Consider the following 22,630-nt stretch of genomic DNA (forward strand, 5'->3'; position numbering starts at 1 on the left):
GGACGGACCGGAAGAACTCGCGAGTTACCTCAGCACCATGGCGGGTCCCGTCAGCTTGAGAGAGCTTTTAATGGGCGCTTCAGCCTGGACAAGCTCTGAGAGTCCCGAGGGGTCCCCTACAGAGGGTGGTGGGAGCGCGGCTGGCGGACCGGAGCCTCCTTGGCGGGAGGATGAGATCTGCGTGGTGGGAATCTTCGGCAAAACGGCTCTGCGCCTGAATTCCGAGAAGTTTTCACTTGTGAACACGGTGTGCGACCGACAGGTCTTTCCCCTCTTTCGCCACCAAGATCCTGGAGATTCGGGGCCTGGAATCAGGACCGAGGCTGGGGCCGTCGGGGAGGCTGGCGGAGCCGGAGACCCTGGGGCTGGGACCGGGACCGGGACCGGGGCCGGGGATCCAGTTCGGGGAGGTGTAACTGCCGCGGAAGGCAACCGAACTGAGCCAGGTTCCCAGGATTACAGCCTTCTGCAAGCCTATTACAACCAAGAAAGCAAAGTTCTGTACCTTCTTCTTACTTCCATCTGTGACAATTCCCAGCTTCTGCGGGCTTGTCGGGCCCTTCAGAGCGGGGAAGCTGGAGGTGGCCTCTCTTTACCTCATGCAGAAGCGCACGAGTTCTGGAAGCATCAAGAGAAGGTGCAGTGCCTCAGTCTCCTTTACCTTTTCTCCGTCTGTCACATACTGCTTCTGGTCCATCCCACTTGTTCCTTTGACATCACTTATGATCGAGTATTCAGAGCCCTGGATGGACTGAGACAGAAAGTACTGCCCCTTCTCAAAACGGCTATTAAGGATTGTCCAGTTGGTAAAGACTGGAAACTAAACTGCCGACCTTGCCCACCTAGACTCCTTTTCCTTTTTCAACTCAATGGAGCACTCAAGGTAGAACCCCCTCGGAACCAAGACCCAGCTCATCCAGATAAGCCCAAGAAGCATTCCCCCAAAAGGAGACTGCAGCATGCGCTGGAGGACCAGATCTATAGAATCTTCCGCAAGAGTCGTGTCTTGACTAATCAGAGTATCAACTGTCTCTTTACTGTACCTGCCAATCAAGCTTTTGTGTACATAGTTCCCGGAAGCCAGGAGGAGGATCCAGTAGGCATGTTGCTGGACCAACTTAAGAGTCATTGTACTGTGAAAGACCCTGAATCTTTGTTGGTCCCTGCACCCCTCTCTGGGTCCAGGCGATACCAGGTGATGAGGCAGCACAGCAGACAACAGCTTTCTTTCCACACTGACACCGGCAGTTCTAGTTCTTCGGGGCAGCTAGTGGATTTCACGCTTCGAGAGTTCCTATGGCAGCACGTAGAGCTAGTACTAAGCAAGAAAGGTTTTGATGACAGTGTGGGCAGGAACCCACAGCCTTCCCATTTTGAACTTCCTACTTATCAGAAGTGGATCTCAGCAGCTTCCAAACTGTATGAAGTAGCTATTGATGGGAAAGAGGAGGACCCAGCATCTCCCACTGGGGAGTTAACATCTAAGATTTTAAGCAGTATTAAAGTCTTGGAAGGGTTTTTGGATATTGACACAAAATTCTCAGAGAACCGTTGCCAAAAGGCTTTACCGATGGCCCATAGTGCCTACCAGTCAAATTTGCCTCATAATTACACCATGACTGTCCACAAGAATCAGCTTGCCCAGGCTCTTCGAGTGTACAGCCAACATGCTAGGGGTCCAGCCTTTCACAAATATGCCATGCAGTTACACGAAGACTGCTACAAGTTTTGGAGCAATGGCCATCAGCTCTGTGAGGAGAGGAGTTTAACTGATCAACACTGTGTACATAAATTTCACTCCTTACCTAAATCAGGTAGCTAAAGTTTTCTTAGCATTTCACAGTCAAAATTTGGGGCTGTGTTTATATTCTTGTTTTCAGACAGTTTGTTCCCTATGTATTGACATTTTAAAAAGAGAGCCCTACAGAAATTTAGGTGCATCAGATTTAAGTTTCCTCACCTGCTGGAAAAAGAAAAATCAGCTATGACTACTAATTACATTGTACTTAAAGAACGAACCCTAAGGTATTAGTGAAAAAGAACTGTTAAATAATACAGAGTTTCAGGAATTTCATTTTAATGTTTTTACTTTGGAACTTTTGTTTAAAGTGAACAGAATGAGTTGTATGCTCACTATGATGGTGGTAAACTTTACTTAGAAATTCTAGAAGGTTATATTTAAAGTATATTTTATTTCCATATATTTCCACTTGCTTCTTCTGTTAGGTGTGTTTAATCCAAGTGTGTGTGGGTGTGGGTGTGTGTGTATGTTGAGGTTTTTTTTCCCCTCCTTATTTCCAAAGAACTCTGGAGAAATTTGAGGGTTAGGTACAACTGAATGCAGAATAAATGTGGGTCTGCATTGTGTGTAAAATTAATAGTGACTTATATTTTCCAGGAGAAAAACCAGAGGCTGATAGAAATCCTCCTGTGCTGTATCACAATAGCCGAGCTCGATCCACTGGCGCCTGTAACTGTGGAAGGAAACAGGCACCCCGAGACGATCCCTTTGATATCAAGGCAGCTAACTATGACTTTTATCAGGTAGATTCTGCATTTTTTTTTCTTCCTCTTCTCTCTGTCTCTCTCTTTTGCTAACTACCATCTGAGTAAAATGTATCTTTTCAGAAGCAAAATGTCTAATAATAGATAAGTCATTGTCACTTGTAGTGTGATATGTGATGAGAAAATTCTTTATATATGTACTTATTTGCCTACCCATTAACTGTTGATTCTTGCTTTTTAGTGTGAAGACTGTGTTATTTTCTTTCATTTATTTTTGGCTGCCCTGGATCTTCGTTGCTTTGCGCAGGCTTTCTCTAGTTGCAGCGAGTGGCTGCTACACTTCGTTGTGGTGCTCAGGCTTCTCATTGTGGTGGCTTCTCTTGCTGTGGTGCACAGGCTGTAGGTACACAGGCTTCAGTAACTGCAGCACACGGACTCAGTAGTTGTGACACACGGGCTTAGATTCCACGGCATGTGGAATCTTCCCAAACCAGGGATTGAACTCATATCCCCTACATTGGCAGGTAGATTCTTATCCACTGTGCCACCAGGGAAGTCCACGAATGTCTGCCTTCGATGAAAGGTTCACAGGATTTATTTGTTTTTTTCCTTCCTCCATAGCTTCTGGAAGAAAAATGTTGTGGAAAATTGGATCACATCAATTTCCCAGTATTTGAACCAAGTACTCCAGATCCTGCTCCTGCCAAAAACGAATCATCTCCTGCTCCCCCAGATGCCGATGCTGATAAACTTAAAGAGAAAGAACCTCAAACCCAAGGAGAGAGCACAAGCCTGAGTTTAGCTTTGAGTTTAGGCCAATCCACCGATAGTTTAGGTACCTATCCAGCTGATCCACAAGCAGGAGGAGATAATCCAGAAGTTCATGGTCAAGGTGAAGTAAAAACTGAGAAGAGACCAAACTTGGTTGATCGGCAGGCATCCACAGTTGAATATCTCCCAGGCATGCTTCATTCAAATTGCCCCAAAGGTCTCCTACCCAAATTCTCCAGCTGGTCTTTGGTTAAACTAGGCCCTGCTAAATCTTACAACTTTCATACTGGTTTGGACCAACAGGGCTTCATTCCAGGAACAAACTATCTTATGCCTTGGGACATTGTCATCAGGACTAGAGCTGAAGATGAAGGAGACTTAGACACGAATTCTTGGCCTGCTCCAAATAAGGCTGTTCCTGGTAAGAGAAGTGCAGTTGTCATGGGCAGAGGAAGACGGCGAGATGACATAGCGCGAGCATTTGTGGGCTTTGAATACGAAGACTCTCGAGGTCGAAGATTTATGTGCTCAGGTCCTGACAAAGTAATGAAAGTGATGGGAAGTGGACCCAAGGAATCAGCTTTAAAAGCCCTGAATAGTGATATGCCCTTGTATATTCTGTCATCCTCTCAGGGTAGAGGGCTAAAACCACATTATGCTCAACTTATGAGGCTTTTTGTTGTGGTTCCTGATGCTCCTTTGCAGATAATCTTAATGCCTCAGGTAAGAAATATAGCTTTTTGTGTTGTTAGCCAATCATATTTGTTGTTTGTTTTGATTGTTTGAAAAAAATTACAGGGTATCAAACTAATTAAACAGGTCTTAATTTTAAATACCTCTTACATTAATAACTAATTTCTGTTTCTTAAAAAATAAATTGTAGGTGTGTTAATCAGTTCACACCATCAATTCACATCATTTAGTTAGAGGCAGAACTTGAAATTAAAAATCTGTAGTAAAGCAGGATAATATTTGAGGTTATTTAATGTAATATCAGATATGATTGAAGTTAGGAGTGTACCTGCTTATGTGCTCTTTGAACCTATCCTTGGTTTAGGCACTTAACCTTTCAGATGTCTTTTTTTTTTTTTTTTTAAGATTTTTTCTTTTTTTAATTTATTTAGCTGCATGGGGTCTTGGTTGCAGCTCATAGTCTCTCTAGTTGCAGTGCAAGGGTTTAATTGCCCCATGGCATGTGAGATCTTAGTTCCCCAGTGAGGGATACAGCCCTCATCCCCTGCTTTGCAAGGCAGATTGTTAACCACTGGGTCACCAGAGAAGTCCCTTTCAGATGTTTCTTCTTGAAAAATGTTAAAATAATCATATAACCTATGTTTTTCAGGTTCAGCCCGGCCCACCACCATGTCCAGTATTCTACCCAGAAAAGCAAGAAATCACTCTCCCACCTGATGGCCTCTGGGTTTTGAGGTTTCCTTACGCCTACGTGACTGAGAGAGGACCTTGTTTCCCTCCGAAGGAAAACGTGCAATTGATGAGTTACAAGGTGCTCCGTGGGGTTCTTAAAGCAGTAACACAATAAGTGTTTTCCAGCCAGTACAGTCTTGAATTTGGGCTGGGTTTTGGCTTTGGTGTGTACAGGATCTTTTTTGGTGTGTAATACTGTGTTTTCTTGAGCCCAAAATATGTTTTGTTACAGAAGTTCAGTATTTGGACAGTAATTGTTCCACTGTTTCGTGATATTGTTGATATTTATTGTAAATAGGGGTATAACTTCTTAATAAACATTGTTTATTCTAGAAAAGGACATAAAATACATGGTTGATACCTCTATTTCCTTGTTTCTGTTTTACTGTCCATAATAAAAAATACTTCTGTTATAACTAAATATTGCATTATCATGTTGAGCCAGAGGTTTGTTTTGTTTAGTTTTTTTTTTTTTTTTTTTTACTGAAATGATGTTTTAGCTGGGATTTTCCTTAAAACACTGCTCCTGAAATTATCTTCAGAATAAGATGATCTAGTAGGTTATCTGGTAATTGTATGAGTACTTCATTGCAAAAAATGCCCTATATTGTTTGGCTCATAGTTTTGGTGCCTAAGTTACATTGCTTTGTTCTCACCGTTTTATTCTTGGACTGATGAAATACCATATTTTAAAAAAAATTTTTTATTGTTTTATTTCTTTATTTTTGGCTGTGCTGGGCTTTTTTAGTGCTTTGTTTTTAGTGCTTTTGCGAGAGGTTTCTCTCATGTGGCGAGGTGGGGCAAGTCTTCCTTGCAGTGGCTTCTCTTGTTGTGGAGCACAGGCTCTAGGCCTGTGGGCTTTAGTAGTTGTGTCTTGTGGGCTCAGTGTTTGCAGCTCTTGGGCTCCAGAACATGGGCTTAGTGGTTGTGGCCACAGGCTTAGTTGCTCAGTGACTTGGGATTTTCCCCAACCAGGATCAAATTAGTGTCCCCTGTGCTGGCAGATGAACTCTTATCCACTGCGCCACCAGGGAAGTCTGAGATACCATGTTTTAAATTAAGTTTTAAATAACTAAAACCTATTTATCCCAAATATTAGTACACATTTTATTCATTGGAAATTGCTGTACTGTGAAACAGTTTGCTAAGTGATACAAATTCTATCAGTTCATATCATTATTAACTTTCACCGTCAAAATAAGGACACTGATATATCACTAGCTAAGTTGTGCAAAATAAGTTAGTATACCAAAATTCTAGTGTAATTGATTATATTTTCTTAGACACATTGGTTTTGAAATGCTGAGCAAATAGAATTGGAGATTTTAATACCGTATATGAAATGTAGTATTTGATTAACACGTCTTGCTACCAGACCAGCATAAAACAGTTACTTAGGTTTTGATTAGATTAGATCTTAAATTTTCAAACCTATAGAGAAAAACATATAACTAGCAGCCAATTTAAAACTGTAATTAATTAGATGTCTTTTTATACCTATTTTACTGTAGTTTTGTTAGGAGGAGAATCTGAGCCAATATGAAAGTCGTCTACATTTTTTCATCCCGTCCTTATTTTTCATCGTTTTCCCTTATATCATTCATTCTTTTTATATCAGTTTTAAAAATCCCAACTACTGTTGTATTAATTGTAGTTCTTGGTTGTTGCATTTGAGAAATATGGCTAGATTGTTCCGTAAGTAAGTAAGTGTTAGTCATTCTGTCATGTCTGACTCTGCAGCCCCATGGACTGTAACCTGCCAGGCTCCTCTGTCCATGGAATTCTTCACACAAGAATACTGGAGTGGGTAGCGATTCCCTTCCCTCAGGGATCTTCCCAACCCAGGGATCAAACCCGGATCTCCTCATTGCAGGCAGATTCTTTGCCATCTGAACCACTAGGGAAGCCCATTGTTCTAAGACTTGACTTAGAGGCTATTAAAAAAAGACTTTTACTTAGGTTGTATAAACTTGTAGGTCAAAGGAACTTAAAAAAGTACTTTATGAGAACAAGTAGGTTTCAGAAGAGCAAACCCCTGACTTTTTTGCTTTGTTTCCTTGCTAATGTCATTCTACACTGAACGACTTTACTGCTTAAATTAGAAAGTGATTTTCCTTGATTACATTTGGTTACAGAGGCAACCCTAATTTGAATTTTTGTAGCATTTTTAAATACAAATGTTTATTTAAAGTATTTATAATGTGTTAGATTCTGGTGTACAGCAAAGTGATTGAGTTACATATATGTGTGTATATATCAATGTATATGTATATTCTTTTTTGCATTCTTTTCCATTATGGTTTATTATAGGATGTTGAAATAGTCCTTGGTGCTATGCCTTCTTGTTTATCTGTTGTTGCTTTTTCTTTGGCTGCACCACAAGGTTCGTCCACAAGGCTTGTGGGATTTTGCTTAGTTCCCTGACCAGAGATTAAACCCCGGCAGCCGGTGCAGAATCAGGTGTAACCATTGCACCTCCAGGGAAGTCTCTATTTTATATATAGCAGTTTGTATCTGCTAATTCCAAACTCCCAGTTTATTCTTCTTGTACACCCTTGCCTCTTTGGTAACCATAAATTTGTTTTCTATATCTGTGAGTTTATTTCTGTTTTGTAAATAGGTTCATTGTATCATGTTTTAGATTCCATTTCTTCATTTCAGTTCAGTTGCTTAGTCGTGTCCCACTCTTTGTGACCCCACGGACTCTTTGCAACCTCATGCAGCACACCAGGCCTCCCTGTCCATCACCGACTCCCAGAGCTTGCTCAAACTCATGTCCATTGAGTCAGTCATGCCATCCAACCATCTCATCCTCTGTCATCCCCTTCTCTTCCCAGCCTCAATCTTTCCCAGCATCAGGGTCTTTTCAAATGAGTCAACTCTCTGCATGAGGTGGCCAAAGTATTGCAGTTTTAACTTCAACATCAGTCCCTCCAAAGAACACCCCGAACTGATCTCCTTCAGGATGGACTGGTTGGAGCTCCTTGCAGTCCAAGGGACTCTCAAGAGTTTTCTCCAACACCACAGTTCAAAAGCATCAATTCTTCGGCGCTCAGCTTTCTTTTTAGTCCAACTCTCACATCTATACATGACTACTGGAAAAACCATAGCCTTCACTACATGAACCTTTGTTGGCAAAGTAATGTCTCTGCTTTTTAATATGCTGTCTAGGTTGGTCATAACTTTCCTTCCAAGGAGCAAGCATCTTTTAATTTCATGGCTGCAGTCACTATCTGCAGTGATTTGGGAGCCCAGAAAAAGAAAATCTGACACTGTGTCCACTGTTTCCCCATCTATTTGCCATGAAGTGATGGCACCAGAGGCCATGATCTTCGTTTTCTGAATGTTGAGCTTTAAGTCAACTTTTTCACTCTCCTCTTTCACATTCATCAAAAGGCTCTTTAGTTCTTCACTTTCTGCCATAAGGTTGGTGTCATCTGCATATTTGAGGTTATTGATATTTCTCTCAGCAATCTTGATTCCAGCTTGTGCTTCCTCCAGCCCAGCGTTTCTCATGATGTACTCTGCATAAAAGTTAAATAAGCAGGGTGACAATATACAGCCTTGACGTACTTCTTTGCCTATTTGGAACCAGTCTGTTTTTCCATGTCCAGTTCTAACTGTTGCTTCCTGACCTATATACAGGTTTCTCAAGAGGCAGGTCACGTGGTCTGGTATTCCCATCTCTCTCAGAATTTCCCACAGTTTATTGTTATCCACACAGTCAAAGGCTTTGGCATAGTCAAAAAAGCAGACATAGATGTTTTTCTGGAACTCTCTTGCTTTTTCTACGATCCAATGGATGTTGCCAATTTGATCTCTGGTTCCTCTGCCTTTTCTAAAAATAGCTTGAACATCTGGAATTTCACGGTTCTGAAGTCACATTGCTGAAGTCTGGCTTGGAGAATTTTGAGCATTACTTTAATAGCGTGTGAGATGAGTACAATTGTGTGGTAGTTTGAACTTTCTTTGGGATTGAAATGAAAACTGACCTTTTCCAGTCCTGTGGCCACTGCTGAGTTTTCCAAATTTGCTGACATGTTGAGTGCAGCATTTTCACAGCATCATCTTTCACGATTTGAAATAGCTCAACTGGAATTCCATCACCTCCACTAGCTTTGTTCGTAGTGATGCTTCCTAAGGCCCACTTGACTTCACATTCCAGAACGTCCGGCTCTAGGTGAGTGAGTGATCACACCTTCGTGATTATCTGGGTCATGAAGATCTTTGGCATAATCAATAAAGCAGAAATAGATGTTTTTCTGAAACTCTTGCTTTTTCTATGATCCAGCGGATGTTGGCAATTTGATCTCTGGTTCCTCTGCCTTTTCTAAATCCAGCTTGAACATCTGGAAGTTTATGGTTCACATCCTGTTGAAGTCTGGCTTGGAGAATTTTGAGCATTACTTTGCTAGCATGTGAGATGAGTGCAATTGTGCAGTAGTTTGAGCATTCTTTGGCGTTGCCTTTCTGCAAGACTGGAATGAAAACTGACCTTTTCCAGTCCTGTGGCCACTGCTGAGTTTTTCAAATTTGCTAGCATATTGAGTGTGGCAGTTTAACAGCATCATCTTTTAGGATTTGAAATAGTTCAACTGGGTTTGTTCGTAGTGATGCTTCCTAAGGCCCACTTGACATCACATGCCAGGATGTCTAGTTCTAGGTGGGTGATCACACCATTATGGTTATCTGGGTCATGTATAGTTCTTCTGTGTATTGTTGCCACCTCTTCTTAATATCCGCTGTTTCTGTTAGGTCCATACCATTTCTGTCCTTTACTGTGCCCATCTTTCCATGAAATGCTCCCTTGGTATCTCTAATTTTCTCGACGAGATCTCTAGTCTTTCCCATTTTGTTGTTTTCCTCTATTTCTTTCCATTGATCACTGAGGAAGGCTGTCTCATCTCTCCTTGCTATTCTTTGAAACTCTGCATTCAAATGGACATATCCTTCCTTTTCTCCTTTGCCTTTCACTTCTCTTCTTTTCTCAGCTATTTGTAAGGCCCCCTCAGACAACCATTTTGCCTTTTTGCATTTCTTTTTCTTGGGGATGGTCTTGATCACTGCCTCTTGTACAGTGTCACAAACCTCCATCCATAGTTCTTCAGGCACTCTTATCAGATCTAATCCTTTGAATCTATTTGTCATTTCCACTGTATAATCGTAAGGGATTTGATTTAGGTCATACCTGAACGGTCTCATGGTTTTCCCTACTTTCTTCAATTAAAGTCTGAATTTGGCAACGAGTTCATGATCTGAGCCCCAGTCAGCTCCTGGTCTTGTTTTTGCTGACTGTATAAAGCTTCTCCATCTTCAGCTGCAAAGAATATAATCAATCTGATTTTGGTATTGACTATCTGGTGATGTCCATATGTAGAGTCTTCTCTTGTGTTGTTGGAAAAAGGTGTTTGCTATGACCAGTGCGTTCTCTTGGCAAAATTCTTAGCCTTTGACCTGCTTTTTTTATACTCCAAGGCCAAATTTGCCTGTTACTCCAGGTATCTCTTGACTTCCTACTTTTGCATTCCAGTCCCCTATAATGAAAAGGACATCGTTTTTGGGTGTTAGTTCTAGAAGGTCTTGTAGGTCTGCATTAGAACTGTTCAGCTTCTTCAGCATTACTGGGTGAGGCATAGACTTGGATTACTGTGATACTGAACGGTTTGCCTCGGAAACGAACAGAGGTCATCCTGTCGTTTTTGAGATTGCATCCAAGTACTGCATAGAAAGCATTCCATTTGTAAGTGATAGTGTGTATAGTATGAAAGTGAAAGTTGCTCAGTCGTGTCCAACTGTTTGTGACCCTATGGACTGTACAGTCCATGGAATTCTCTAGGCCAGAATACTGGAGTGGGTAGCCTTTCCCTTCTCTGGGGCATCTTCCCAACCCAGCGATCAATCCCAGATCTCCCGCATTGCAGGCAGATTCTTTACCAGCTGAGCCAAAAGGGAAGCCTTGTAAGCGATGGTATTTGTCTTTCTCCTTCACTTAGTAAATGCAAGATTTTTATGCTGTTTGTACTTATAACTTGCTTATTTGCTGCACTTTTTCATGCTTGTTTTTGTCCATAAATAGGTTTACAGGGTGTTGCCTTAGAGAAATGTGGACTGTGCTATCTGTATTGCTTACTACCTTTCTCTTTAGTCATACAAACCTTACTTTAGCAAACTTCAAAAGTTATCGTTTTATTAAAGAAATTGTATTTCTTCTGTATCAGCATTTGCATTATCTTTTGCTTAGTAGATTTTATGAGATATCAGCAGATGTTTCAAATTGATTCTTTTTTTTAAGAATCACTAGGACAGAAGGGCATCCTTCAACCTATTGTATGTCTTTTGGTGTGTCCTTGAAAAGTTGTATATGATTCAAATTTTTAGGAAGTAAATCATATTTTATTCAAGAGTGCTTACTGTTTAAAGGACTACTATGATAAAGCTTGTGGAGAAGGCAATGGCACCCCACTCCTGTACTATTGCCTGGAAAATCCCATGGATGGAGGAGCCTGGTAGGCTGCAGTCCATGGGGTCACTAAGAGTCAGACATGACTGAGTGACTTCACGTTCACTTTTCACTTTCATGCATTGGAGAAGGAAATGGCAACCCACTCCAGTGTTCTTGCCTGGAGAATCCCAGGGACGGGGGAGCCTGGTGGGTTGCTGTCTATGGGGTCGCACAGAGTCGGACATGACTGAAGTGACTTAGCAGCAGCATGATAAAGCCTATAAAGTAAATTAATCTGATTTTTAAATGGTTTCCCATGTTTGTTTACTTTAAGATTCTCCTGCACTACTTAAGCAGTGAATGTGTTTCTTAGGTTAAAATATTAAAGATTAAAAAAGACTATAAAGAAACAGGAAAGAAAATTAGAAAAATGGTACTAGAGAAGCATGATTCATAACATTAAAATAATAACCACTGTGTACTGAATGGAAGAAGGCAGTGGCACCCCACTCCAGTACTCTTGCTTGGAAAATCCCATGGACAGAGGAGCCTGGTGGGCTGCAGTCCCTGGGGTCGCTAAGAGTTGGACACGACTGGGCAACTTCACTTTGACTTTTCATTTTTCACTTTTCATGCATTGGAGAAGGAAATGGCAACCCACTCCAGTATTCTTGCCTGGAGAATCCCAGGGACAGGAGAGCCTGGTGGGCTGCCATCTATAGGGTCGCACAGAGTCGGACATGACTTAAGCGACTTAGCAGCAACAGTGTACTGAATGACATGTAATAGCTATTTCATGAATATCCATTCATTAGGTAACTTAATAAGCATTTTGCATACATTGCCTCTGATCCTCAAAGTGTTGAAGATAGATATCATCCATATTATCAGGAAATTAAAACCTGAAGCGATTAAATAATTTTGTTCAAGATCATATACCTAGGGAGTAGCAAAGTCAGAATTGAAATTGAGAACTTCTGATTTCAAAGTTGTACTCTTCCTATGTTATGCCTTCGTAGAAAACGTAAGACTAAAAATAGCATGTCAGTTTCTCCAACTGAATGTTTTGACTCTGGTCTTAAGGCTTGTGAATGGGTGAGTTTTTGCTGTCAGAAAAATGAGGTATGATACTCTTCAAACATCTTTTTTTAAAAAACTTATTTATTTATTATATATAACTTATTATATATTTGTATTATATAAAACTTGTTTTATTATGTATTATTAAGTGAGTCTGCAAGCAGGCTTTCTCTAGTTGTGGCGAACAGGGGCTGCTGTGTAGTTGCAGCGCACGGGCTTCTCTCGTTGCGGAGCACAGGCTTTAGGTCCATGAGCTTCAGTAGTTGCTACATTCAGGCTTAAAAGTTGTGGCTCATGGGCTTAGTTGCTCTGAAGTATGGGGAGTCTACCCAGACCAGGGATCAAACCTGTGTCCCCAGCATTGACAGGTGGATTCTTAACCACTGGACCATCAGGAAAGTCTTAAACATCTTAATGTATTTTAAGAGTATAAATCTTGATTCTCTCTAAAACTGTTGAGCGTTATATTCTTGTACCCTCTCTTGTTCCATATTTTCTTCTGCATAAAACAGCACTATAGTAGATTGAAGCCAAAAAGAATTGGCTTGAGAACTTAAGAAATTCTTACCGCTTAAAAGAAATCTGACAGTTTACTTATCCTTGAGTATTATTTTCTCGAGAATGGTAATAATTTTTATTTATTGCAAAAGGTGGTTATGAGGATTGAAGGAGTATACGTAAAGCACCTAATAGATGAATTCTTGATGATAATTTATCTTAAACGTATTTTTAAAAAGTATCCCATAATACTAGTAGTTTGGGAGTCTTGGTTAGTTGTAGTCCTACCTTTTATAGTCAGGGGCTTCCCTGGTGGCTCAGAGGTTAAAGCGTCTGCCTACAATGCAGGAGACCTGGGTTCGATCCCTGGGTTGGGAAGATCCCCTGGAGAAGGAAATGGCAACCCACTCCAGTATTCTTGTCTGGAGAATCCATGGACAGAGGAGCCTGGTGGGCTACATACAGTCCACAGGGTCGCAAAGAGTCGGACACGACTGAGCGACTTCACTCACTCACTCACACAGTGCCTAGTACACATACTGGGCTTCCCAGGTGGCGCTAGTGTTAAAGAATCCACCTGCCAATGCAGGTAGACGTAAGAGACATGGGTTCAATCCCTGGGTGGGGAAGCCCCCCTGGAGGAGGGCACAGCAACCCACTCCAGTATTCTTGCCTGGAGAATCTCATGAACAGAAGAGCCTGGCAGGCTACAGTCCATAGGGTCACAGGGTTGCACACACTGAAGTGACTTACACTCACGCATGAAGTATGTGTACCTGTGGTAAACACTAGGACATGCAGCAGCTTTGTAGATTTGGCTTGCACCTTTCCTCTTGTATCTTTCTGCGGTCTTTTTAAAATAGACTTTGGGGTTTTTTTTTATAGTTAGTCTGTTTATACTTTATATAAAGTGAAAGTGTTAGATGCTCAGTCATGTCAGACTCTTTGCAACCCCATGGACTGTAGCCTACCAGGCTCCTCTGTCCGTGGGATTGTGAAGCAAGAACACTGGAGTGGGTTGCCATTCCCTTTTCCAGGGGATCTTCCTGACCCAGGAACCAATCCAGGTCTCCTGCTTTGTAGGCTGATTCTTTACTGTCTGAGCTACCAGCGAAGCCCTTTAGTATATAAAGCATCCTCTCAAATCCCCTTGACCATTTAAGTGCCCCTTTTCTGTCCTGTCTCCCACAACTTTGTGCCTGTCCTAAAATGTGGCACTTCCAACAACAGAAGAGATGGCTCTACACATGGACATCAGCAGATGTTCAATACTGAAATCAGATTGATTATATTCTTTGCAGCCAAAGATGGAGAAGCTCTATACAGGCAGCAAAAACAAGACCAGGAGCTGACTGGGGCTCAGATCATGAACTCCTTATTCCCAAATTCAGACTTAATTTAAAGAAAGTAGGAAAAGCCACTAGGCCATTCAGGTATGACCTAAATCAAATCCTTTACGATTATACAGTAGAAGTGACAAATAGATTCAAGGGATTAGATCCAATAGACAGAGAGCCTAAAGAACTATAGAAGGAGGTTTGTGACGTTGTACAGAAGACAGTGATCAAGTCCATACCCAAGAAAAAGAAATGCAAAAAGGCAAAATGGTTGTCTGAGGAGGCCTTAAAATAGCTGAGAAGAGAAGAGAAGTGAAAGGCAAAGGAGAAAAGGAAGGATATGTCTATTTGAATGCAGAGTTTCAAAGAATAGCAAGGAGAGATAAGAAAGCCTACCTCAGTGATCAATGCAAAGAAACAGAGGAAAACAATAGAAAGGGAAAGACTAGAGATCTCGTCAAGAAAATTAGAGATACCAAGGGAGCATTTCATGAAAGGATAGGCACAATAAAGGACAGAAATGAGAAGGACCTAACAGAAGCTGAAGAGATTAAGAAGAGGTGGCAAGAAAACACAGAAGAACTGTACAAAAAAGATCTTCATGACCCAGATAACCACGATGGTGTAATCACTCACCTAGAGCCAGACATCCTGGAGTGTGAAGTCAAGTGGGCCTTAGGAAGCATCACTGCGAACAAAGCTAGTGGAGGCAATGGAATTACAGCTAAGCTATTTCAAATCCTGGAAGATGATGCTATGAAAGTGCTGCACTCAATATGCCAGCAAATTTGGAAAATAGCAGTGGCCACAGGACTGGAAAAGGTCAGTTTTCATTCCAATCCCAAAGAATGCTCAAACTGCCACACAGTTGCGCTCATCTCACACGCTAGAAAAGTAATGCTCAAAAATCTATAAGCGAGGCTTCAAAAGTATATGAACCAAGAACTTCCAGATGTTCAATCTGGATTTAGAAAAGGCAGAGGAACCAGAAATCAACTTGCCAACATCCACTGGATCATAGGAAAAGCAAGAGAGTTCCAGAAAAACATCTGCTTTATTGATTAGGCCAAAGCCTTTGACTGTATAGATCACAACAAACTACAAAATTCTTCAAGAGTTGGGAATACCAGACCAGCCTACCTGTCTCCTGAGAAATCTGTATGCAGGTCAAGAGGCAACATTTAGAACTGGACATGGAACAGTGACTGCTTCCAAATTGGGAAAGGGGTACGTCAAGGCTGTATATTGTCACCTTGCTTATTTGACTTATATGCAGAATACATCATGCGAAATGCTGGGCTGGATGAAGCCCAAGCTGGAGTCAAGATTGCCGGGAAAAATATCAATAACCGCAGATATGCAGATGACACCACCCTTATGGCAGGATGCAACAAGGAACTAAAGAGCCTCTTGAAGGTGAAAAAGGAGAGTGAAAAAGCTGGCTTGAAACTCAACATTAAAAAATCTAAGATCATCTGGTCCCATCACTTCATGGCAAATAGATGGGGAAACAATGGAAACAGTGATAGACTTATTTTGGGGGGCTCCAAAATCGCAGATGGTGACTGCAGCCATAAAATTAAAAGACACTTGCTCCTTGGAAGAAAAGCTATGACCAGCCTAAACAGCATATTAAAAAGCAGAGACATCATTTTGCCGACAAAGGTCTGTCTTGTCAAAGCTATGGTTTTTTCAGTAGTCATGTATGGATGTGAGAGTTGGACCATAATGAAAGCTGAGTGCCGAGGAATTGATGCTTTTGAACTGTGGTGTTGGAGAAGACTCTTGAGAGCCCCTTTGACAGCAAGGAGATCCAACCAGTCCATCCTAAAGGAAATCAGTCCTGAATATTCACTGGAAGGACTGATGCTGAAACTGAACTCCAATACTTTGGCCACCTGATGGAAAGAACTGACTCCTTGGAAAAGACCCTGATGCTGGGAAAGACTGAAGGCAGGATGAGAAGGGGATGACAGAGGATGAGATGGTTGGATAGCATCACCAACTCAATGGACATGAGTTTGAGCAAGCTCCGGAAGTTGGTGATAGACAGGGAGGCCTGGTGTACTGCAGTTAATAGGGTCGCAAAAAGTCGAACACGACTAAGAGACTGAACTGAAGATGTAGCAAATAGAACTGCACTCAGTTTTTGGAACAGTGCATAATTTTGCACAAATGCCAGCTAATTGTCTGTTTAACTTTCAATACTCTTTAATAATATTTATTTTCCTACATTGGCACAGCAGCTCATTGGGTTGGCATCTTAATTTACTCCATTGCCTAACATTGTATCCCATCTAAAGCTTCAGTCTGTTGATTTGTAAAATGGACAAAATAATTTCCTTATCTACCTCAAAGAACTGTGGTTCAAACAGTTCAAGAATGCATGAATTGAAATCCTTTACAAACTCTGAACTGTTTCATAAGTATAAGGGATGGTTATTATTTCTTGTTTGTAGCTGATAGTATTGATCTAATCATCTTCCTAAATATGATATAAAAATTTTCTAAAACATTTCCATACTGAAAATAATCCTATTCATAGATACAGCAATGGTAATCATTTTCAGCTTGACTAATTATAAGGAAGATTTCTGAAGTGTAAATTATATCCTATAGTTCTTTTTTATTCCAGACACTCATGAAAGTGAAAGTCACTCAGTCGTGTCCAATACAGTCTATGGAATTCTCTGGGCCAGAATACTGGAGTAGGTAGCCTTTCCCTTCTCCAGAGGATCTTCCCAACCTAAGGATCGAACCCAGGTCTCCCATATTACAGGCGGAGTCTTTACTACCTGAGCCACAAGGGAAGCCCAAAATGAAAGTCTCTCAGTCCTGTCTGACTCTTTGCGACCCCATGAACTATACAATCCATGGAATTCTCCAGGCCAGAATCCTGGAGTGGGTAACTTCTTCCTTTTTCCAACAGATCTTCCCAACCCAGGAATTGAACTGGGGTCTCCTGCATTGCAGATGAATTCTTTACCAACTGAGCTATCAGGGAAGCCCCCCAGAAACTCTTAGAGTACTATGTTACCATAGTCGCCTGTTACTTCCTTTCTGCTACAAAGTTATGTGTACTTATTTGAGTATTGAGTGCCTTCTATCTTTTATTTTATCCTGGCTATTTTGTCAGCATAAAAGCAAGATTACCTTGTTTACATGCATGCTGCTGAATCTCTTCAGTCCTGTCCTACTCTTTGCAATCCTATGCATTGTGACCTACCAGGTTCCTCTGTCCATGACATTTCCCAGGTAAGAATACTGGAGTGGGTTGCCATGCCCTCCTCCAGGGGATCTTCCCGACCCAGAGATCAAACCCATGTCTCTTTACATCTCTGCATCATCAGTTCAGTTCAGTTCAGTTACTCAGTCGTGTGCAACTCTTTGCGACCCCATGAACCGCAGCAAGCCAGGCCTCCCTGTCCATCACCAACTCTCGGAGCCTACCCAAACTCCATCGAGTCGGTGATGCCATCCAATCATCTCATCCTCTGTCATCCCCTTCTCCTCCTGCCCTCAATCTTTCCCAGCATCAGGGTCTTTTCAAATGAGTCAGCTCTTTGAATCAGGTGGCCAAAGTACTGGAGTTTTAACTTCAACATCAGTCCCTCCAATGAACACCCAGGACTGATCTCCTTTAGAATGGACTGGTTGGATCTCCTTGCAGTCCAAGGGACTCTCAAGAGTCTTCTCCAACACCACAGTTCAAAAGCATCAGTTCTTCGGCACTCAGCTTTCTTTATAGTCCAACTCTCACATCCATACATGACTACTGGAAAAACCATAGCCTTGACTAGACGGACCTTTGTTGGCAAAGTAATGTCTCTGCTTTTTAATATGCTGTCTAGGTTGGTCATAACTTTCCTTCCAAGGAGTAAGTGTCTTTTAATTTCATTTAATTTCATGGCTGCAATCACCATCTGCAGTGATTTTGGAGCCCCCAAAATAAAGTCTCTCAGTGTTTCCACTGTTTCCCCATCTATTTGTCAGGTGGGCTCTTTACCATTAGTGCTTCCTGGTAAGCCAAACTAGTGCCAAACTAGTTTATAATCCCACTTAAAACAATTTTTGTTTTTGAACATACCTTTGTTGTTTTTGGAACAGTAATATGTAGTCATTGTATCTGTTATTAAGAATTTATTTTTTAAACAAAGAATATGTTACCTGAAGTTGCACTGCTTTGCTAATGCTCTGTTAACCATTGGCAGCATTCTAATGAATATCCTTCTAAACATTGCGTGTATACAGGCACCTGTGGATATGTATTCTTTTTTTTTTTGGTGGGGCCAAGTCATGCAATAGTGAGATTGTAGTTCCCCCACTAGGGGTCTACCCCAGGTCCCTGGCAGTGAGTGTGAAGTTCTAACCATTGGACTGCCAGGGAATTCCCTGGATGTGTATTCAGTTTTATATAATTACAATCAGAATATATCTTGTTCTGTAATTTACTTTTTTTTTCACTCTACAGTATGTGGTAGACTTTTTTTCCTGTCAATAAATGAAAGTATTATTAATGGATGCATTGTTTTCTCTTATCAGGATTTATATAATCTGTTCTTTATTTAGGTTCTTTTCAATTTGGAATTTCTATGAACCGTGGAATACCATGGTGCATACATCTTTTATTAATACTTGTGAAATTTTCTTGGCAGAGTAAACTCTTAGGCCTGGAACTGATGCATCAAGGGATATACACATTTTACATTTTGATGTATATTGCTAAATTGCCCTGAAGAAATTTGAACCATGCTCTAACCTAGTACTATCAGATTACCATTGTCAGAGTTGAGAATCCAAATGGCAGTGTCCCATTTGCACACTAGCTGTTTGTTTTGGCAGTTTTCTTATTTAGAATAGTATTACATTTTAATTTATCAGTTCCTTTAGAACTTGAGTAAATGCCTTCTGGTCTCAATGATATATGTTCCTAGTCAATTGCATCTGCTTGTAGAACACTAATAATTTGGGCAATGCATCTGTAGGTGGAGTTGAAATGACAAGTTAAGGAGTTATTTGACTAGCATGAATGTTCTTTTCACTATACTGCATCCTGGATCTGCTACCTCTGAAATGCTTCAATAGACACTTTTTAAGTGGGGATTCCCTTAATGTTATCTTCAAAGGGCAAGACTATTTTCCAAGTCTTTTTATTCTTCAGACAATCAATGCTTTTAGAAGATCCAGCCCCTTGAACTGAGTTAAGATTCGTGACCTTGTTAAACAATCAGCACTAGCTATATTGTCTTGGGCAAACTGCTTAACCTATCCAGATAGCAGTTTTCTCATCTCAGTGAAACAGGTCACTGATTTCTGATACTCTTTTCTTTTTCAATATTTTCCCCCATGACACTTGATTTCTTGTGCTCATTTCTTTTCTTGGTTTAAAAGATGTCATACTAATTTTGGTACCCTTTATAAATTTCCATCAAAATATGGCAATCGTCTTGGAAGACTTCTCTCGTCATATTGGTGCAATTTTTAAAACATGTCTTTCTTCTGTTACACTTCGCTTGTTCTTTCATTAATGTTTCATTGGAAGTTTTGGGCCTCCAATAAGATATATGGACTCCTGCTTGGTTACTTATTTTGAATAATTCTATATACTGTCCCCAAATTGTTGGTAATGTTTTAGAGAAGTGAGAAATGGAATATTTCCTGCCTTATCAATAAACAAAGGATGTTACAGTCATTGGCAGTTGTAGCCACTGTGGATGGTGAGCTGGTGAGCCCTGAGGGAACGAAGGAAGGAAAGAATACCTCCATCTAGCAGCCATCAGTCTGCAGCCACTGCTTATGGTGAGCCCTGAGGAAACTCAGGTTGTTTGGAAAACACTGGATACTGGCCCCAGATAGCTGAGGTACATATCAAAGAAATGATTTCAGTGAGCCAGACTCTTGCACCTTCCCATATATAGAAAGGCACTGAATTCCTTAACTTGGAATATCTGGTTTTCTTTTGAGGTTCAGACTACCTGCCCTTTGGGGCAAAACTTCTATGTAACCTGGCTCCAACCCGCCCCTCCACAGAGCAATTCTCACAGGGTTATCTCCCAGGCTTGAAGTCTTAAAATTCTTTCTCCCCATCCCCCACCCCCAATAAAACATAACTCTCAACTTTTATGTTGTGAATTTTTTTTAAGTCCACAGAAGGAAAGAATTCTATCTTTTGACGTAATGCTTTACTTATATAAGATACACACACACACACACACACACACACACACTTATTTTTTTTACACTGGCTATGCTGTGCAGCTTGCAGAATTGAACCTGGGCCACAACAATGAAAGCATTGAATCCTAACAAGTAGGCCACCAGGGAACTCTCTAGGTTACTTTTAATACTTTCATTTTACTTCCTTAGATCCTCAAAACACTGCTTTGAGGTTAGATGTTACTATCTCGTTTTATAAATGTGAAACTGAAACTAAAACTAAGTGATATGCCGAGGGCCACTCAGTTTGTAAATGGTATGTATAGCTGTGTCTATAGGTTCTAAGTTCAAAGCTCTATCTGGCTAAGCCACTGGTACCTCTATAGTTGAAGGTTAGTCTTAGTTACATATTTTTTTCCTGGTAGTATTTATCATATACTTGTTGTTTAGTCTCTAAGTCATGTCTGACTCTTTTGTGACCCCATGGACTGTAACCTGCCAGGCTTCTCTGTCAATGTGATTTTCCAGGCAGGAATACTGGAGTGGGTTGCCATTTCCTCTTCCAGGGGATCTTCCAGACCCAGGGTTCGAACCTGAATCTCCTGTTTGGTGGCAGATTCTTTACCATTGAGCCACCTGGGAAGCCCTAATCATGTACATATGTCTGTACTAATCATAAAATAGTCATCAAATTTAAAGAAAATTGCTGTCAAGTGACATTTTAGAAGAGGGAAACAGAAACATGAGCACAGCTACTCTATAGGATATAATTTGACAGCCCGAAACAGATACTTTCCCTAATTCCTAACAAAGCAGTAGTTTTCAAGTTGTGAGTTTCCTTAAATAATAATTTAAAAAAAGGAACTTGCAATAACATATATAAAGATCACGTTAAATAAGACAAGGTAGTATGGGCCCAGGGACTGACTCACAGAACATAGAAACAAACCGATGTGAGGACACCTAGTTATTCATATGGGGGGAAAAATTAAATTCCTACTTCACAACTTTCATCAAAGTCAATTTCAGATGTATCAAGGGCTTAAATGTGAAATGCGATACTTCAAAACATTTCCTTAAAAAGTTTTTAAGTTTGCTTGTATTTGGAATTTTTTATACTTAGTTCTCTTTCTTCTATAAAGGCTCTATCATTTCTTTGGGAATACTGGTGTTAAACCCAAAAATGAGACTATTATTGATCTCGGAGAAGCAGTAGTGAGCAGTGGCATGAAGTGAGAGCTTAATTCCCTGCCCAGGAATTGAAACTGGGTAGCCTGGATGAAAACCAGAAATCCTAGCCACCAGACCAGCAAGGGCTAGAGGCTGGAAGCTATATATTTCCCTGGCTCTAGTACCCAGTGAAAAATGCATTTCTCACGGAGGCAAAAACTAAATGCCAGTACAAAGTATATTATCAGAGACAGCACAACAACAGACGGGAGAGCGCACAGAGGAACAGTTAAGACAGAGGCAAGGCAGAGATGCACACCTGGAGAGAGAGGGTGTGGGTGTCCTCCCCAGGGAGGCGTGCAGTACAGAGGTGGGTAAGCCATTTTTATAGGACAGTTCTGGGTTTTTGTTTACCTTTGGCTAATTATCTGGTTTCTTTTTCCACACCTGACCTACCCTAGCACCCTCTCCAACATGTGTATGCAACTTTTCCCCAAGGGGGATTCCCGCCCAGAGACCTATGTGGGAGCCTTAGCGTCACATATTATGGGGTGGTACCCCCTTCTTTTTGACCCCCAAGGAGCCTTCCTCCACCTGTGAAATGTCTCCCTTGCCCCAAGGATGGGAAATATATGATGTCCTGACCCTTTACTCAAACAAGGTTTAGCCCCTCTCTGTTGCTGCCACGACTGTCAAGGTGACACAGGAGACAAAGCCTGGCTATTTACTCTATTTGTGATGTTACTTCCATTTCAGAGGGCAAATGGGAGCCCATCTATCTCCTGTCTCAGGAAATGCAAACTGGAGGCTAATTTTAAATGTCTAGCCTGGAGCCCATGTAAACAGGGGACCAGTTGTAAATACCTAGCCTGGGGCCCATCTACCTCCTGCCTCACTATGATGGTAAACTGATGTAAAAGTCTTTTTTCTGCTACTTTTAAAAATCTACTGAAGACCTTTGTTTCCAAGAATCCTCTAAATTTTATTAAATAAAATTAAATTTTATTTAAATTCCTCTTAAAGGACACAAGAATCTTTGGGAAGTCATTATTAACAGAAAGAGTTGTAAGTTATTTAGTAAAAATGTTCCTCATTTTTCAGATAAGAAAACAGAGAAGTTTGCTTCAGGTCAGAGTCACATGATTTTAAATAATCACTCTGCCTTCTACTTCTGTGGGAGATCTGTTCTTATGACCAAATTTTCTCCCTCAGCCCTGGGTTCTTTTGCACTTAAATGTGACTCTTA

The 22,630-nt window shown here is 41.0% G+C and overlaps 1 protein-coding gene across 1 annotated transcript; it reads left to right on the forward strand.

The window, feature by feature from the left end:
- Positions 1 to 5,061, forward strand: SMG8 (SMG8, nonsense mediated mRNA decay factor). Its single transcript, XM_005693112.2, has 4 exons — positions 1 to 1,814; positions 2,399 to 2,544; positions 3,127 to 3,999; positions 4,619 to 5,061. The coding sequence occupies exons 1-4, from the start codon at positions 38 to 40 to the stop codon at positions 4,814 to 4,816; spliced, it is 2,994 nt and encodes a 997-aa protein (XP_005693169.1). The 5' UTR covers positions 1 to 37; the 3' UTR covers positions 4,817 to 5,061.

The sequence above is a fragment of the Capra hircus genome, chromosome 19 (genome assembly GCF_001704415.2).
Source record: "Capra hircus breed San Clemente chromosome 19, ASM170441v1, whole genome shotgun sequence".
Lineage (NCBI taxonomy): Eukaryota > Metazoa > Chordata > Mammalia > Artiodactyla > Bovidae > Capra > Capra hircus.

Coding starts and splice junctions, on each gene's coding strand:
- SMG8 (XM_005693112.2), top strand. CDS start 38: ATGGCGGGTCCCGTCAGCTTGAGAGAGCTTTTAATGGGCGCTTCAGCC. Junction 2,545..3,126: donor CTAACTATGACTTTTATCAG/GTAGATTCTGCA, acceptor CTTCCTCCATAG/CTTCTGGAAGAAAAATGTTG. Junction 4,000..4,618: donor AGATAATCTTAATGCCTCAG/GTAAGAAATATA, acceptor TATGTTTTTCAG/GTTCAGCCCGGCCCACCACC.